General features: G+C 47.0%; 1 protein-coding gene across 1 annotated transcript; it reads left to right on the forward strand.

Moving 5' to 3' along the window:
- Positions 1–18794: 18794 nt before the first annotated feature.
- Positions 18795–19376, forward strand: LOC124684294. The gene has a single exon (XM_047218640.1). It carries the CDS (start codon positions 18795–18797, stop codon positions 19374–19376), a length of 582 nt encoding a protein of 193 aa, XP_047074596.1.
- The last annotated feature ends 890 nt before the right edge of the window (positions 19377–20266 follow it).

Consider the following 20266-nt stretch of genomic DNA (forward strand, 5'->3'; position numbering starts at 1 on the left):
TTATATTACCCGTGATGTGTTTGGTGTCCATTTTCGAATGATTCAATTGACTCGAGATAGCACCGATGATACATGAAATTTGGAGTGACTAAGTCATACTCCTCGCATACATGAAATTTGGAGTGACTAAGTCATACTCCCGCATATAGGAAATTTGGAGTGACTAAGTCATACTCCCGCATACATGAAATTTGGAGTGATTTAGTCATACTCCCGCCTAGGCGTATAATATGCATACTCGTAGTCTTCATAGCCGCCGCCGTTGTACCGGTAGTCGTCGCCTTCTAAGTTGCCGGCGTCGTCGCCGGCTGCCGTCGGCCGCTCGTCGGCGGCGCTCGTGGCTCGAACCGAGGGTAGCGCAGGCGGGGATATCGCCGGCCGTGATGTAGTCCATGACGCTCTGCAGTCCGGCCGTACCACCATAGCCGACGGCCGGCCTCGTGGAAGTTTCCGGAGGCGAGACCGTCCTCCTCATACTCGGCGAGCGCCCTCTCACGCCGATTGATGAAGAAGGCGTCCCAAGTATGCTGGTTATCTGGATGCCGCGGGGATTCTTCCGCTGCTCCGGCGTGAGGTCGAGGTAGTAGTGGTTCGTGATGGCCGCCCGGCGCGCAGCACTCGAGGGACGGGAGGGACCGCACGCCGCCGGCGCTTAGGCTCCAGCTCGGCAGGGACGCGGTAGCCCGGAGGGCAAGGGTAGTTCGAGGCGCAAAGCTCCTCCACCCGCCGGTAGGTTAGAGTGGGTGCGGTGGAAGCCATGAGAGAGTGATGAGAGATTGTAGAGATGTGATGTCGGCTAAGCCGGGCTACCTATATGTAGTGACAAATGGCGGGAAAAATGGGAGCGGGAAGACAGGAGGCGGGAAGAAAGAGGCGGGGAGAAAGTGGCGGGAAGAAATTGGCGGGAAAAAATTGGCGGGAAGAAAGAGGCCGAAGAAATTGACGGGAAACAATTGGTGGCGGGAAGAAAGAGGCGGGAAGACAGGGAAGAAATGGCGGGAAGACGAGGAGGGAAGAGGGGTCGGCGGAAAGAGGCGGGAAGAGGGGGCCAACGAACTTTTGAATTGAATTATTTTTATTTTTATGAATTTTTTGATATATTATATGTATTTTTAACATATTGAATTGAATTAGTTTTATTTTTCTTAATTTTTTGATATATTATTTGTATTTTTAACATATTGAAATGAATTAGTTTTATTTTTCTGATTTTTTTGATATATAATTTGTATTTTTAAAATTTTGAATTGAATTAGTTTTATTTTTCTGATTTTTTTGATATATTATTTGTATTTTTAAGAATTTGAATTGAATTAGTTTTATTTTTCTGATTTTTTTGATATATTATTTGTATTTTTAAGAATTTGAATTGAATTAGTTTTATTTTTCTGATTTTTTTTGATATATTATTTGTATTTTTAAGAATTTGAATTGAATTAGTTTTATTTTTCTGATTTTTTTGATATATTATTTGTATTTTTAAGAATTTGAATTGAATTAGTTTTATTTTTCTGAATTTTTTGATATATTATTTGTATTTTATGATTCCGAAATGAATTAGTTTTATTTTCTCGAATTGAAAAAGAAAAGTAATTCGAAAAAGACCTTTAGTCGCGGTTGGCCTCGCCAACCGCGACTAAAGGGTCCTTCAGCCACGGAACGAAAACCCGGCGAAAATACCTTTAGTCGCGGTTGGTCTGGCCAACCGCGACTAAAGGGTACCCTTTAGTCGCGGTTCGCGTCGCCAACCGCGACTAAAGGGTCCTCCCTATAAAAGCTCGCGGCGCGAACGGCCCGCTTATCTTCTTCCTCCGCCGAACAGACCGCCCAGACGAACCGACGAAGACGACGCCCACCAGACGCCGTCAGGCTGCCCGACGCGCCCTCGCCGACCGCCGACCGCCGACACCGACGTACGTCGCAGCGCCGTCGGCCGCCGCCTCCCTCTTCGATCTTTCCCGCGCGCGCGTCGCTCTCCGAAAGAAGTACCGCCGCCGCCCGGCCGCTGTGCCACGCCCGCCCCGACTGTGCCGCCCCCGGCCCACTCTTCGATCCCTCTCGCCCACGCGCCGCCGCCGCCTAGCTCGCTCGCCCGCCGCGCCGGCGCGCCTGTGTTGCCGCGCGCGCACGCGCCCGGCCGGCCCTCTCTCTGTTGACAGAGAGATCGTGCAGATGGGGGCGCCGGCCGCCTTTTTTTTTAGTTTTTTAGTTTTTTTTTTAATTTTAACTAGTTAATTAGTTTTAGAAAAACGGTAAAATTTGATAATTAACAAAAAAAAACAGTAAACTTTGATAATTAACAAAAACGTATATAAAACTTGATAATTAAGAAAAAAGTAAAACTTGACAAAAAAGTAAAACTTGACAAAAAAGTTAAAAGTTAAAAAATATAAACTTGACATGCACCCCGCGCGTATACGGAGAGGGGCAGCGAGGGGCGGCGATGCGCCGCCCCCTCGCCGCCCCTCCGTATATGTGCGGGCTTTTTTTTGTTCGCGAGCGACGGGCGGCGCCACCGCCACCGCCGCCCCCCTTTCGCCACCGCCACCGTGCCGGTCTCTCTCTCACCGTCCGTGCTCCTTGCCGCCCTCCTCCTCTCCCCTTCCCGCGCGCCGCCGGCCGGCCCTCTCTCTCTCACCGCGCACGCGCCGGCCTCGCGTGTAATATGTAACTAATATGTAATATGTAACAAAATTTAACTTAAGAAAAATTAGACTTAATGATCAAAATTTTAACTTAAGAAAAATTAGACTTAATGATCAAAATTTTAACTTAACATTTTATTTGGGATCGAGAGGGGCGGCGAGGGTTATGTGTCCTCGGCACCGCCACCGCCCTCCTGGTCACCGCCACACCGGTCTCTCGGTCACGCGGTCACCGCGTCCCCCTTTCGCCACCGCCACCGGTCTCTCGGTCACGCGGTCACCGCGTCCCCCTTTCGCCACCACCACCGTTCTCTCGGTCACGCGGTCACCGCATGCGAGGCGAGGTCGATCGTCCGCATATACACATCTAATACACGCGTCCCCCTCTCGCCTCCTCGTCGCCCTCTCTCTTTATATGTAGAAGAGATGTGATAATGTCGGCATATACACAATTAATTTGTTTTGACTACATGTTGTCGGGATCGACATATGGCGGACGATAGAGCTGACCCGATTCTCGGCCAACTATGATCCGGACGTCGAAGACCATATGTTCGGCATCATAAAAGGCGATATTCTATATGTGCCGACCGGACAAGAAGAAGATGATATCTCTTCTTATCCGAACCTTGACGGTGAAGATGAAGGGCGCCGTCGGCAAGATGATGCCGAAGGAACGACGATAAACGACGATCTTGAATTGGAAGTAGCAACCACCTCCGGCGCCGAGGTATATATATACATATTGAGCTAGCGTCTGGTGATACAAACTAACTGATTTGAATAAATGTGTGTGTACTAACGCGCGCGACTCTCTTTCTTATTTTAGCCCTCGGCCGGATCGTCGAAAAAATCGAGTACGTCGTCAAAGCGTGGCGCAACCAAGACGATGAAACCAAACGAAACATGCACCATCGATGTTGTCGAGGAAGCAACCGGCGAGGCCGCCGGAGCCCAAGCAAGAACGCCACCAAGTTTATCAGCCAATGCGGAGCCGTTGTTAGAGACAACGTCTCAATCACCGTCCAGGAGTGGAATGAGCCAAAGAAGGCACGTCTTGGTTTCACTTTTGTCGCTAAGAGAACAAAAAAAGATTGCTTCAACAAGCTTATGGAACATTTCGTTCTACCTCCGGATACCGCAAATACGATGAGGAGGGTAACAAGATTCGAGGAAAACAAGGAGAGGTGCAAGCTAGTCAAACAGTTCGCTCTTTCTAAGATGGCCAACGCATTCCGGAAATACAAGCAAAATCTAGCCCATCACTTTGTCAAGCAGGGCAAGACTCCGGATTTCAAAGGACAATATGAGAAACTGCAACATGATTGGCCAGAATTTGTGAAGCAAAAGAAATCGTAGCAGTTCCTTGAAATGTCGAAAAAAATAAGAAGAATGCGGCCAAGAAGGAGTACAATCATATTATGGGGCCGAGGAGGGTATCGCTTTTGGCAGCCTAGGTGGGAGAAGATGGAGAGCGAGCCGAGGGCGCGAGGAATCCGTCCAGTGCACGGAGGGATGGGACCCAAGGGCCAAAAGCTGGTGGTACGGGCATGGGGGATCGCTGAACCCGGAGACGAGGGAGTGTGTTTATCGGGGCAAAATAATTACACCCACCCAAAAGCTTATTGAGGCAATGAGGGATGCTCAAGAGGGGAGGATCAAGTTCAACGGAGAGAACGACGCCCGACAAAAGCCCTCGGGAATCCCGAACACGGAGGACGTGTACGAGGCATGGGGCCCATTTCGTGGAAAGTAGGGTTCCCCGTAACGATGACCCGTACGGTTACAGAAGCCGTAAGAGAAAGATGGATCGGGATGCAGATGTTGTGGCGAAGTTGGTAACGGAAATGGATGTGCTGAAGGAAACCGTGAGTGTACTAGTAGCCGAAAGAGATGCAGCTCGGGCGCAGCATGAAGATCATCCAATGGATCTCGGAAGCCAGCAGCGGAGAAGAAGCAGCGTGGCTTCCACGGAGGCCTCACCGGCTGGTGCACCGACGATAGAAATTACCGCACCGGAGCCTCTGGTGGTCCAAATTACTGCACCGGAGCCTCCTCGCTACCCCGTGGACGATATAAAGGAGATGAAAGCATGTCATCTGTATTATCCTATCGGGAACATGTCCATGAAGGTAGCCATCGGCAGTGCTTTGCCACCTGGAGCACTCCACCACAACAACCCCATTCAAGATGGCTATGCTCGTGTCACGGTGGAGGAGATAGTCCAAGGGTTTGAGGACCCGGACATTGACATTGCTACACCGAAGGGGTGAAAAGACTTGGAGATGTCAAGCGCCAGTTCATTCTATGGCAGAAGAAATTTATCAAGTTTCCAGGCGAGGCGCCAACAAGTCCACCCCCGTACGGTGGTGGTGGTGGCGGTGGCGGTGGCGGTGACGGTGGCGGTGGCGGCGGTGGTGGTGGTGCTTCACCTACACCTCGTTCACGTCAGCCGACGCCGCCCCCAATTCACCTCCGGCGGGTAAGCAGACGCCGCCCCCCAGTCCTCGTCCGGCGGGTGATCAGCAGACACCGCCCCCCAATCCACCTCCGGCGAAGAAGCAGAAGCAGTCCTGGGTTATTAACCCGGACCCTTATGTACCTACAACCACAAAGATACCGGAGCCATCACCGAAGCCTCTCATCCCGAGGCCTTGGGAACTTAGTGTCGAGGAAAATGCAGCGGCCGTGGCTGCTCGAGCATGAGAAATGGAAGGAGGAGTGCAAGAAGAAAAGAGAGGGCGAGCCCAAGCCGATATATTCGACAAGCAAAAGCGAGTGGGCTAAGTCATTTTTGACCACACCGTCCCAAGCCGCGAAGAATCGCTCGACGACTATTTACGTGAACTTCGTAGGCAAGCACTCGCGTTCAAGAGGAACCAAGAGTTGGCGGAGAAGAAAGCCTTGGAGGAGGAGGCCGAGAAAAAATTAGAAAGGGGGAAAGAAGTTGCCCAGCTCGGGGAACAAAGTAAACAATCGATTGCCCCGCTTATAGTGAAAGCCGCCGGTCCGGATGACCCCGATATCATAGCAGCTCGCGGCAGCACAGGGATTGACTGTAACGAGTGCCAGAGAACAAGCGGCCAACTTAGGTATCACTCTTCGTGCACTGTTAGGCCTTGATGAGGCGCCAATGAAGGACGTAGTATTTACATATGTGAAGAATGGCCCTCTCGTCGAGCCTGCGCAGGAAGAGGATCTACCTCGACAAATGAAAGGTCTGCTAATTTGGTACAAGGGTTACATAAAACATAAAAACCCCAAAGACTATATCTATGCGGAAGTTAGATATGAGCATCACTTCAAACATTACTGGGTACAAATTCATCTGAGTGAATTGTTCCAGCTGTTCAATCTGCGCGACCTCGACAAATCTATCATCGCTTGCTACGTTACGTAAGTGATTTATTAATTTCTACCCCATCTCGTTCATTGCCTGCACTATATATATATATTGTCCTAACTATCTTGTTGTGTACGCTATTATGCAGAATGAAGAAGCGGGAAATGCGAATAAGGAACATCCATGATGTTGGGTTCATTGACCCACACATCGTTAATTCACATGTGTTAGAACACCACCCCGCCGACGTGGAGGATGACTCGTGGCGGTTTATTAGAAAACAGCAACAGAAAAGTGATATTCTATTTCCTTACCATTTTGGGTGAGTGTTTCTGTCTTGAGCACATTCTCTTTTGTTTACTCCATGCATGGTATGTGGCTAATCGATGAGTTATGCATGATTGTGCATGTATCGTGTCCGCAGGTTCCACCGGATTCTTATGGTAATTCAAGTTCAGACCTCCTCGGTTCTCGTCCACGACTCTCCGAATATGGATCCGGCGCTTTGGGCCGACATGAGAAAAATGATGCAAAAGTAATTATTTTCATTCATTTGCGCTCTATATCGATCGGCCTATTTCGTTCATCATTTCCTAATATCAAGTAACTAATTAATAACTCTCTTGTTTATTTAATTTTCTTTGCCTCGTAGGGTTTGGAGACGGTTCGTAGATACCAAGGTCGGTGAATTCAAAAAAGAGCTACATTTTAAAATGGCAGTGCGGACGACTGGGGAGATTCAGCCACCGGGGACCAATCTATGTGGATACTATGTTTGTGAGAGGATCCGGAGATACTGCAATGAGCCGGACCAGAAGTGTGAGAACAACATCCTGAGGAATAACCTCCGGAAGACGCTTAGTCCGAAGCTCGCTTCCGACCACTTCAAGAGGAACTAGCTGGATGGTTGGCGAGGAAGTCATCGATCCTAGAGGAGAACACCATTACGATGACGTAGAACTTTATATGCACCAGAATTTGTAACTAACTTGTTCAAAATTGTATATGATCATCCGATATTGAATATATATTGTATATGGTCATCCGATATTGAATATATATTGTATATTCCTCTTGAATTCTACATTTTTGGTTCTAATTTCAAATTTGTTTGAAATTGTACATTCATATGCATGTATATGTAGTACCGTAGAATATGTGAAACTCCTTCAAAATTAAAACCCAAAAGAAATAAAATAATACAAATTAAAAAGAAACCAGATTTAGGGGGAGGGGGGGCTAAACCCTAAACCCTGCGGAGGCCTTTAGTCGCGGTTGGCCCGAAGAACCGCGACTAAAGGTCCTCCGCCCTGGCGCTCGCCTGCGGCCCACGTGGACGGGCCTTTAGTCGCGGTTCGTAAGGAACCGCGACTAAAGGGGGGGGGGCCTTTAGTCGCGCTACTTTGGTCGCGGTTGCGCAACCGCGACTAATAGCAGTTGCGAACCGCGACCAAAGCCCCTTTTTCCACCAGTGCATACAGTCTGCATCGGATGGTTCTAGAGTTGAATGAGCTCTGACTTAATTCTTCACTCGATTGAGAATAGCGAGAATTGCCAAAAATCTTTTTTATTTACTAGCTGTGTTTATGACTCTAGGACATCAACATTTCTAACTTTGGCTACTATTATTTGTTGAGTGAACTAAATGATATATATACTTTAGCTGATAAAGTGAAAATAATAGTATCACTAGATTCGTAATAGTACAAAATAGTCAAATATGCACATTGGGATCATGCCCATATATCTATAATCTATAAAGTCATAATATATTTATATTATATTATGAACTAAAAGAGTATAAGGAACTTCGTATGATCTGACGACTAAAAAGGAATACGATTAGTCTCTCTCTCTGATCCTTGTGAGTTATCTGCAGTTGATCATCCATCTATGGTTTTGTCTATGGTCACATCCTATACACATTGATGGCGAGGCTTCACCGCCACCTTCACTCAAGCTACCAGCCTCCTGCGTCTGTCCCTGGTATGGATCTGCGTCTGTCCTCTTGTTCAGGCCTATCCGTAACCTGTTGTGTGGGATGGATGGCGACCGCCTCTGATATGCAACTGTAGAAAGGATTGAGAGGGAGAGAGATATGCGGAATATGATGGATGTATTATTGAGCCTCATGGGCGAGTATATATAGGCGTACAGGGATCATCTTGGAGTGCAAGACAAGACACAAGATCTATCTCTATCCTAGACTACCTAAACCGTACGTATACCAAATATATCTCTAACACTCCCCCGCAGTCGTAGCGGTAGTGACGTGAACAACGGTAGCGTCACGGACGGTCGGACCGGAGATAAACCGAAGTGGACCCCGAGAGGCGACACTCCCCGCAGTCGTAGCGGGAGCGTCGTGGACGGAGTTGCGTCGCGGCAGCTTGGACTGGAGAGGAGGATGGTGAGGCGCAAGCGAGGTGGTAGCCCTTTATGCCGATGTCGAGGTAGCCGAGAGCGTGGGTGCTACAGCCTTGGTCGAGGGAGCCGCGCGAGGGATTGCCGTGGTCGATGTCGAGGGCGGGTGCCGGTGTCGATGTAGCCGCAGGCGCGTAGTGCGCGAGGAGAGTGACGGAGATACGTCGAGGCAGTCGTGGAGGTTGTCGATGCCGAAGTCGATGCAGTCTGAGCCGTCGAGGACGAGGTGCGGCCCTAGTTTTGCCGGAACCAAGGCGCACGTCGGGGACGAAGGCATACTTCGGTTTTGCCAGAACCGAGTACGCATAGAAGAAGTCGGTGACGCGGTCGAGGCAGTCGTAGAGGCGATGCCGAAGAAGACGTTGTCGAAGCCGATGAAGACGAGACGTCCGGCGCGAGTTTGCCAGACTCGGGAACGTGTCGGGGACGAAGGCACTTCCGGTGTTGCCAGTACCGGGCATGCGAGGGGCAGAGACCATCATGAACTTGTCGCCATGTCAGAGGGACTAGCAGAGGAGGCCTCCGGAAGCATCGCGGTCGCAGATCGACGGAGAGATGCCGACGCTGCCCGCGGTTCTCGGAGTAGAGTAGCAGGTGGTGTAGACGGGGACGAGGCGATGACACGGGCGACGAAGTCGAGACGGTTGGAGACGTAGAAGGCGGCTAACCCAGCGGTGACCAGGGGTGGTCATGCTGGACGCCTAGATGGGCGTTGCGGTGGTCGGCGAGCCCGGCGCGACCTGAAGTGGTTGGCGAGCCCGGCGGCGACCGGGGTGGGGCGCGGCGGCGGTACACGAAGTAGGCGAGGAAGACCCGGCGGCGTGACGAAGACCATGCGCGGACGGAGGCGACCCGCGCCGAAGGGGCGGCGCTCGTGGTGGCCTCGGACGTCGATGCGCGGGGGACGGCGAAGGTGACCGCGTGCGGCGACGCCACGGCCTGAGGGGCCGGCGTAGCTGCAAGGCGCAAGTCGGTGTAGCGGCGGGACGCCACCAGCGACGTACGCGCCTCAGAAGGCGCGTCGTTGGCTAGCAGCGTGGACCAAAGGCGGCGGCGCTGCGACCCGAAGGGGCGACGCAGCGGCAACCCGATGTTCGATCGGTGGTAGGCGCGTGCTCGGGGACGTGCTTGGCGTAGACGTGTGCGGGGTCGGTTGATCAGACCGACGGTGGCGCTACACGTGCCATGGCGTGGACGACGCGCCGCAGATCGGAGTCGTTGGCGACGTTGTCGGTGATGTCCTTGGCGATGACGGCGAAGACGAACCGGCGATGGAGACCGTGCAGGCGAAACAGCCTGCTGCGTCGCACGTAGGGGCGCCCCGTGTGCGGCACGTCCGGCTGTGCCATGCGGTTGATGGCCGGTGCATGTCATGCCGTTGTCGGAGTAGAGGCGCAAGTGGACGACGGCGATGGGCGACTCAATCCGATCTATGATCGGTAAACCAAAAAAGAAAAACGCCGGTCGAGCGACCGGCGACGCAAAAAGAAAACCAATCTACAGATTGGAAAAAAAAGACTCGAGGGCAGCGGATCAACGGATCAGCGAACGAACCCTCATACGGGTTGCGCGGCCACCGGAGTAGATCATGGAGATCGACCTCCCCAGGGGCGGCGCGGCGCGGCGCGGAAGCTTGGGCGGCGGCTAGGTCAAGGAGCGTGCCGCTCTGATACCATGTAGAAAGGATTGAGAGGGAGAGAGATATGCGGAATATGATGGATGTATTATTGAACCTCATGGGCGAGTATATATAGGCGTACAGGGATCATCTTGGAGTGCAAGACAAGACACAAGATCTATCTCTATCCTAGACTACCTAAACCGTACGTATACCAAATATATCTCTAACAACAACCATCACTCACCCTTGTCCAGCTCCTTTGTCAGTGAGCATCCTCCTTTTCCATCGCTCTTTCACGTGTGAGACGTGATAGCGAGACCCCGGGCCCTTCATGAGTGCTCGGACCAATATGTTTCGTTTTCTACATTTGCTCTCTTGCCTCACCACAAGTTCTGGTGATGACAGGTCAAGAAAATATAGAATGATGTGTTGACAATGTGGCGGCGACTTCACACACACGCGTGGCAGCCTCTACAAGACGAACAAAAACGAAAGAAGGTTAGAAAATAATGGAGGTGAAATGAAGTCGACAATTCGAACAATAAAAGAATACTCCATATTTTATAGTGTTCCTTTGATTCTTCTATTTTGAAAACAAGGACAATAAAGGATAAAATAGTCTTGAATGCATATTATTAAAAACAAATTTGTTTTCAGGATTTTTAAAATCCCAAAACTTTAGGATATTCCACATTTTTATTTTTTTCTGGTGTTCTTACAAATACAATAATCTCCTTTTATTCGTTTACCTTGTAAATCTACATTTTATGGGAATAAGTTGTTTTAAACCAAGTTTCTTTGTTTTTTCAAAATAAACGCAACTATTTTGTTTACTCTCAGTTGTTACTTATTTATCTTGAAAAGTAACCGAGTAAACATGTTGATTAGCCTGCCCCGTTTGAAGCCATCACCATGTCATCGTTAAAACCATTTAAATTTGTCAAGAACAAGTTAAGATAATTTTGTGATTTTGGGGATTTTTTAAACATTACAACTTTAAGCAGACTTGGACTTTGCCAATTGGTGAGAGAATAAATGCATATCATTTTAGGAAAAAATAAATTTCCCAGATTTGACCGACCTGAGTGCGAATAATGGTTCTGATGGTTCTTGCTTGTAATGAAATTTAACAACAAACAGTATTAAGTTTAATTCAACCATTTCGTTAGTTGAACATCAGATCTCATTATTCCTGCTCTACAAATATGCGCGTAAAGTCAAGTGTTTGTGCTGACCCAATTGAATGGCAGGGAGATTTCGACTGGTTTTACTGCGCAATACTTACTTTTTCTATAACTCTGGAAGTTGAACTGGAATTTATATGCTCCATGCCAGAAGGATGGTATGTAGATGCCAAGAGGTAAATAGGGTGTACTTGCAAGGGTTAGCGCTTAGCTTAGCTTGACTAATCAGCTAAACTTTCCTAGAAAAAAAAAGATACCCCTCCATTTAAAATTAAGTGTTGCATGTTAAGGTTAGGTGTGACCACTTGGGCATAGCCCAGTGGTTGAAGTCGTAGTGGCGCACCCTAGCAACCAGAGTTCGCCAAGTCCCGCTTCTACTATATCAGTAGTGTCTAGTTCCTCCTAGACACTATTTCATTTTTCTGTTAAGGTTAGGTGTAGCTTTTCTCATTTATAAAAAAAGATTCCCCTCCATTCCAAATTAAGTATTGCAGCTTTGGTGTAGGTTTTCTTATTTACAAAAAATGGGACACTTAATTGGGAACACAAGAAGTACAAATCATGGCGTGCAAACGTGATTTCTTTTTTATATACTATTTCATTAGTTTCATGTTACCGTTCATGACTTATGCTTCTGCCTGCTTAATTAGGTGAAGAAAAAGAATATATAAAGAAAAAAAATAGATTTTAGTGCTTTTTGTGCACTAAAATACTAGCTGCCGAGTGCTAATTTAGCAACTAATGTTAGAAGTACAATGGGCCTATGATAACTCCGAAGTGCAGAACACTACTGTAGCATTTCTCAATGTGAAAGTATGGAGTATCGATCCGCAGGAGAAACAATCAATTTATTCTTTGCTTGATCCGCGGAAGATTTGTGTGGCACTTGCTTTTGTTTGTATGACATGAACAGGACAGAAGCCACAAAACCTTTTACTTTTTCAATTTAACATCCGATCGACTACGTATTGCATGGGACTTGTACAAAGCGTATGGCAATTGAGCATTTGCCAGGGGTGGATTCATTTAAGGAAGTAATTATCATCAAAAACAGGAAATAGAAGTAAATTCTGAATGCATAAATTTTGGCTTCATCATTTCAATGAAATTCCCCAAAAAATATTTCTTTGCCTCAAAAATTTATAATCATTTCATCAACTTTAGTTAGATGACACGTTTACGTTTTTAATTGAAGTAAGTGAATAGCAACAGAAATATAAATGCTTTGACAAAACTTTAGTTTTGCCCACCAATCCGACTCATAGTGCAGTGCGGAATTTTATGGGATTTAACACAAGGAAAGTTAATTTAATCAATAGATGGCTTCAACTAATTAGGTAATTTTTGCAGTAATAATAGCATGATGCATAAAAATAAATCCCATAAAATCGAAATTACAGACACAATGGAAATTTTCCGAACACAACTTTCTGTTTGAACTTATATTACAAAACTCCCAATTTGAGGTCATGGACAAAATTTTGTAAGAACTTGGCCTCTGTTATTATGTTGAGGCCAATGAAGAATGAGATCTGATGTTTTGTTTTCTCATGCATTGTGCATATATCTGGGAATACTTATCGCATGTCTCACGTCCATGCTGAAACATGAACTGGATATGAAAGCAAAGAAGAAGTATGAGAGGGTGGTATACATGCTGCAAACTTAGGATGAGTACTAGTTTGTTAAATCTAATCAGCATGGCCTTATTGGAGAATAGTTGTGTGATGTACTCATGTAGTTTAGACTTTATCATGCTCTATTCCCCTACTTTCCTCTGTGATCATGCTTATATGTGTGCATTAACGTTCATTGATACTGGGATGAAAGCTTCTATATATATTCCCAACAGATTTCAACTCCTACTTTATTGTATGTCAAGTCAGCTAGGTTATTATCCACCATTATTATTCAATTGTACTAGTACATTCTAAATGTTGCGTTGAGAAACTGGAGGAAACCAAAATGCTAGCAGCCTTGCGCTGCCGCTGCTCATGGATGACCTGACATGCCCTAACGGCGCGGCGGTGAGCCACGAGACCACGTACATGGTCGTGGCGCACATTATTCCCTACTAGGCACACATGGACTATCTCCAGGGACAAAAGGCTAGCCGTGCTGTTCGCCGATCTTCCCGGCTACCTAGACAATGTGAGTCACGGCAAGAAGGGAAGGTACTGGGTCGTCCTGAACCAAGAGAGAAGGGGTGGCCAAACGGATCTAGTGAAGCACTTGGCTGGAGTACGGCTTGACGGCAACATCGTGGAGGTGGAGGTGCTGACGATGGCCAAGGGAGTGACGCTCAGCGAAGTGACCTAGAGGAACGAGACGTTGTGGCTCAGATCCGTCGAGCTTGATTAAATCGACTAATTTCATATATTCCAAGTGTTATTACTATGTTTGTATTCTGAGAATGTACGTGCTACAGTGCAGCCAGTTTTTGTTACTTATTGTTGCACTTAGAACTAGAGGTTAATATTCTGGTAGATGTAATCGAGATCGTTTTAAATATTTTATCTGTCCTCAATGACAATCTTGGGTCGAAGTACTTTCTGATTTTTTTTTTTTGCAAAAAGGACCACCGGTCTATTAATTATCATCAACAACAGTACAAAGAACACGAAAAGTAATAAAATTTACAAAAAGGTCTTTGGACGGAGCGATGCGATGCAAATACTCCATCGTTGCGTGCGTGAGCTCGAAATCCTCAATCCAGTAGTGTTCAAGCTGGATCAAAATTCTCTCTACTTCTAAAATATACCGTGACAAAGCAGTACATGGTATTTTCTCTCATAGTTTTAGATGCATCTGTTATGAAAATGAACTTTAAATGTATTTAGAAATGTCAAAAAATTCTGGAAAAATTACATGGTGTACATCTAGATATGTTATGTTCACACACAAAGATATGTGGAAAACGGAAATTTTGTGTAAAAAATGTCTCGTGGAATGTTATTTTCAAACACCCGAATTTATCTTTTTTTTACAGAGGCCACACAGAATATCATTCATTTTCAAAACTGTGTGAGGTACATAGAATGTTCCGATGTGCCCAGATTTTTTTTTTGGAATTTTTGAACATTCTGAAATATTTATTTTTTTCAACTGATGCAACTACATATATGAGGCAAAATGGATTTATAGACAAAGCAGGCTTCCCCACAAAACAAACGTACCGGTGTATCTCATATTTTGTGAACGAAATAGGTGGACATCCTACCAGCAACAAACCGGCGGCCCTTCTGCTAGCTTCGTCTGCCCTGTCAGCCCGCCTTTGCCGTCGCATCTTTGCCAATAATAGTTCTCTCCGCCGGCTAGGGGTAGATCTGCGGGGTTCCCACCCTAGGGTTTCCAAGATACAGACCACCGGAGCGTCGGAATCGCTGGAAAACTTGCATCTGTCCCTAACTTATGTGTACAAGTGTGATGTAAGGTTTGGCTAACCTTTCATGTACCCGGCGTTGACGATTTCCGCATACATGGACTAGCACTTGGTAAAATCCAGGATCTGTATGTGGAAACTCCCGCCACGGCTCAAACGGAACCTATTTTATGGTAAAGTATGCCCAACCTATGGTTTTCATGTACATATGTCCTAAACAAACCAAAGAAAGTAAAAAAGTCCATTGGTAAACCCTCGCACGGAGAAAGCTATAGGGTAGATCTGCTGGGTCCCCGCCCTAGGATTTCCCAAGATACAAACCACCGGAGCGTCGAAATCGCTGAAAAACTTGCATCTTCCCCTAACATATATGTACAAGTGTGATGTAAGGTTTGGCTAACCTTGCATGTACCCGGCGTTGACGATTTCCGCATACATAGGCTAGCACTTGGTAAAATCCAGGATCTGTATGTGGAAACTCCCGCCACGGCTCAAACGGAGCCTATTTTACGGTAAAGTATGCCCAACCTATGGTTTTCATGTACATGTGTCCTAAACAAACCAAAGCAAGTAAAAAAAGTCCATTGTTAAACCCTCGCACGAAGAAAGCTATAGGGGTAGATCTGCGGGGTCCCCGCCCTAGGGTTTTCCAAGATACAGACCACCGGAGCGTCGGAATCGCTGGAAAACTTGCATATGCCCCTAACATATGTGTACAAGTGTGATGTAAGGTTTGGCTAACCTTGCATGTACCCGGCGTTGACGATTTCCTCATACATGGGCTAGCACTTGGTAAAATCCAGGATCTGTATGTGGAAACTCCCGCCACGGCTCAAACAGAGCCTATTTTATGGTAAAGTATGCCCAACCTATGGTTTCCATGTACATATGTCCTAAAAAAACCAAAGCAAGTAAAAAAGTCTATTGGTAAACCCTCGCACGGAGAAAACTATAGGGGTAGATCTGCGGGGTCCCGCCCTAGGGTTTTCCAAGATACAGACCACCTGAGCGTCGGAATCGCTGAAAAACTTGCATATGCCCCTAACATATGTGTACAAGTGTGATGTAAGGTTTGGCTAACCTTGCATGTACCCGGCGTTGACGATTTCTGCATACATGGGCTAGCACTTGGTTTAAAATCCAGGATCTGTATGTGGAAACTCCCGCCACGGCTCAAACGGAGCCTATTTTATGGTAAAGTATGCCCAACCTATGGTTTCCACGTACATATGTCCTAAAAAACCAAAGCAAGTAAAAAAGTCCATTGGTAAACCCTCGCACGGAGAAAGCTATAGGGGTAGATCTGCGGGATCCCCTCCCTAGGGTTTTCCAAGATACAGATCACCGGAGCGTCAGAATCGCTGAGCCTGGCCGCGCGCCACGTAGCGTGCATGCCACATGCATATGCCGAGGGGGTTGCCCTCGGTGTAGACTCTCAGCTGGCAGCGCCAGGTCGCGCCACGTCACCTATTCTCTCGCAGGCTCCCTGCCCTATGCCGAGGGTCAGGCCGTCGGCGTCTGCCGACGCTCCGTTAACGGCGACGAAGCACCGCCAGGAGACGCCGAGGTCAGCGACGCCGAGGGGCTCACCTGTCTGCCGGCGTAGGGCGCGTATGCCGAGGGCCAGTCGTACGCCGACGGCGCACCTGGCTACGCCGAGGGACCTAGACGCCGAGGGCTGCCGTCGGCGTAGCCTACGCCGAGGGCCAGGCGCGGCTACGCCGAGGGCAGCTGGCCGTCGGCGTAGAACCCCGTTCCTGTAGTGATACTCAAGTTCATCCCAAACGAGTCGTGCCCGAGCACATGTAAAGAGAAGGTGCCTAGTATCCTCATGGCCAAGCTGAAACACTGGACATTGTGGGTTTACTTTGATATGTCGGTCGGCAAGAATCTGCATACCAGGTAGTGCGCCATCCAGAGATTTCCAAAGTTAAATCTTCACCTTACCAGGAACTTACATCTTCCACATAATGTCCCATACAGGGTTAGCACACTCGGATCCTTGGCCATCAATTCTCCTAGTTTTTGCACCAAATTGATGATCTCACTCCACATAATAAGGTGAGCGGACCGAAAATGCATGTCTTTGTTTTGTTCAGTCATATGTTCACTAAAAGGAATTCTTAAAATGAAATCTGCATCATAGTGAATGTACAGACTACAAATAAGATCCTCGTCCCAAGACACAGTAGTTTCCTTTTGTAGGTGGTGCTAGTGTGGAGGATAGTTTCACCTGTGACGGTGCTCTCCGCGAGTTCTTGTAATTGACTTTCTTTCTATCTTAACAATGAAGATACGCAATTCTAGTGCGTGTTCTTGCAAAAGAAAATCCTCATCCCAAGACAGAGAGAGCCCCAAAATCTTGTTAGAGTGCTATACTAACAAACCTTCGTACATGTCACAAATCAGTGCGCGCGCCGATTCGTGTCCTGCAACTGCAAATCCGGGAGCGTCGCATAGGGAGGAGCTCCGATTTAATTGGTAATCCGTTTTTTAGAAACATTGTACCAACACAGACGCTCGCTATTGACAGAAACGTCGCTTCAGCTCCAAACCAACGATCCTCAATCCTTTCTCTTTGCAACAGCAAACTACACAAAAAGATCGAAAAATTGCCATTGGTTCTCTTCATTGTAGAGGCTATTACCCTAGCCAAATATCATGGCGTTGGAGCAATAAGCTGCTCCTACAGCCAATTTTTTCTCCCTCTAGGACATTGACTTTTTTGACAATCTACACACTGTGGTAAACTTACCATTTGACACCAAAGCCTTTTTCATCACGTGGCATAACAACACTGTGGATGCTCTAAAAGCCCGATCCATGAACCTGCAACATGTTTTCTACATACTCCCTTAAACCAAGTTCATCCCAAACGAGTTGTGCCCGAGCACATGTAAAGAAAAGATGCCTAGCATCCTCATGGCCGAGCTGAGACACTGGACATTGTGGGTTTACTTTGATATGTCGGTCGGCAAGAATCTGCATACCAGGTAGTGCGCCATTGAGAGATTTCCAAAGGAAAATCTTCACCTTACCAGGAACTTACATCTTCCACATAATGTCCCATACAGGGTTAGCACACTCGGATCCTTGGCCATCAATTCTCCTAGTTTTTGCACCAAATTGATGATCTCACTCCACATAATAAGCTGAGTGGACCGAAAATGCATGTGTTTGTTTTGTTCAGTCATATGTTTACTAAAAGGAATTCTTAAAATGAATTCTGCATCGTAGTAAATGTACAGACTACAAATAAGATCCTCGTCCCAAGACAGAGTAGTTTCCTTTTGTAGGTGGTGCTAGTGTGGAGGATAGTTTCACCTGTGACGGTGCTCTCGGCGAGTTCTTTTAATTGACTTTCTTTCTATCTTAATAATGAAGATACGCAATTCTCGTGCGTGTTCTTGAAAAAGAAAATCCTCATCCCAAGACAGAGAGAGAGAGAGCCCCAAAATCTTGTTAGAGTGCTATACTAACAAACCTTCGTACATGTCACAAATCAGTGTGCGCGCCGATTCATGTCCTGCAACTGCAAATCCGGGAGCATCGCATAGGGAGGAGCTCCGATTTAATTGGTAATCCTTTTTTAGAAACACTGTACCAACACAGACGCTCGCTGTCGACAGGAACGTCAACAGGAACATCGCTTCCCACTGAAAGAATATTTCGTCTTTAAAAGACACACAGATGTCAACTTGGAGATTGAGCTCTGGTGGGTTGGAGGTACAACTACCCTCCTAACCACCTGACCTTAGATTGGTTCTCCATTTAATTGGTAATAGTGACTTGTGTGTATTCTAATTGGAACTATGGTGTTTCCTTTCCTTCTTCGTAAGTTGCTATGTTGTGGGCGGGCTTGTGGCCGAGATCAATTCCAACAACAAAACAAGAGCCCGATCGTGGGTGGTTTGGATACGTAAGCCCATCCATGAGTCTACTTCTACGTCTACGTTTCTTGTATGTGCATGCGATTCGTCTACGTCCCGGTCTCTTGTACGTACGTCGACTCAACCCTGAGCCTCTAAATATACTTCACCGACCGAAACGACAACCAATCGAGCACCGCCAGGGTTTCGACGAGAGATTGATCAATTAATCGAGCGTCCCTGACTCTCGCCCCCTTCCACACATCTATTCTACTCCACGTACGTACGCCTGCCCGCCACCATCAATTCCCGTGGTGATGAGGATCATGGCGGCGGCAGCCCTGCTGCTGCTGCTGTCGCTGGCGGCAGCCACAAGCAACACATCGGACAACATGGAGAAGTCGAGGAGCGAGGAGGAGACGCGCCGGATCTTCCTGCACTGGACAGCGGAGCACGGCAAGACCTACGCCTCCGCCGCGGAGGAGGAGGACGGGTACGCCACGTTCAAGCACCGCCTCCGCCTCATCGACCAGCAGTGGCACAACAATGGGTACTCCGCCTGGTCCTGGGACAGGGAGAGGAGCGAGGAGGAGACCCGGCGGATCTTCGTGGAGTGGAAGGCCCTGGACGACAAGATCTACAGCTCTATCGCCCACGAGGAGCATCGCTACGCCATGTTCCAGGACGCCCTCCGCTCCGTCGACCGACATAACGCCGGCTACGCGGTAGGGGTCCATAGTAGCACGCAAGGCATCAACCAGTTCAGTGATCTCACCATGGAGGAGTACAGCGCTGTTTGCTGCGGGTTCTCGCTGGAGAGGCCGTCGCCGGCCGAATTAGAGAGGGTGCGCGGGGTTCAGGAGCGGTTGCGGCTAATATATGCCCCTCCATCTCTTTGGTCTTATTGACATAGGAGATGATACTTATAGCTTGCTTATAGGTTATCTTGTTTTCATATATAAGAAGTCAATAAATTCTCATGAAACCAATGAGAAATTATGCATATAGAAATCTTTAATAAGAAAGATAAAAAAAGGAGACCCATACGATTGATTTTTTCCTCAATGTAATAATCTTAACCCATGGAAATTACTAGATTGGTTTTTTATGGGTCATCTGCAGTGTTTTCGCTATCTAATATGATCGAGCATAAGTATAGTATTTTTAACATAAAAGTGGAGATCGAACGTTAATTTTGTAGATTAATAGCTAGAATACTAACCTTGTTACGTTGCTAGGATGTGTGTTGACTGATTGTAATTTTTCACTAGATTTACGTTGCTAGGAAATTTTTATATCAAAGAACTTCCAACCGCAACAAAGGTTCCCTTTTGATGTGCATTCGAGCATCTGATTTTGTTCACCTTGTACCATGTTGTTTATCATGCACTATCGATGTGAGATATTTCAATTGCTTAGCCCTTCGAAGAATGAGATTTGTTAATTGGTTTTCTCATGCATTATACATATATCTAGGAATAGGTATCTCATGTCTCATTTCTATGTTTAACATGAACTAGATGAAAGCATACAAGAAGGTGTTACACATGCTGCAAAGTTATGATGATTAACTTCTCGAAACTAATCATCACGGATATTGTGGAGAATACTTTTGTGTTGTGTACTAATGTAGTTTAGACCATGTCATGCTCTATGACCCTCACTTTCCTAAGTGCTCATGCTTATATGTGCGCAATACCACCCTTGATTCAGGATGAAAGCTTCTATATATATCCCAACTGATTTCCTTTTCTACTTGATTGTATGTCAAGATAGCTATGTAGGTTATTCTCCTCCA

This window comes from Lolium rigidum, chromosome 1 (assembly GCF_022539505.1).
Source record: "Lolium rigidum isolate FL_2022 chromosome 1, APGP_CSIRO_Lrig_0.1, whole genome shotgun sequence".
Taxonomy (NCBI): Eukaryota; Viridiplantae; Streptophyta; class Magnoliopsida; order Poales; family Poaceae; genus Lolium; species Lolium rigidum.

Bases quoted from the DNA above. Each gene is read 5' to 3' on its own strand.
- LOC124684294 (XM_047218640.1), top strand. From the start codon at position 18,795: ATGGCGGCGGCAGCCCTGCTGCTGCTGCTGTCGCTGGCGGCAGCCACA.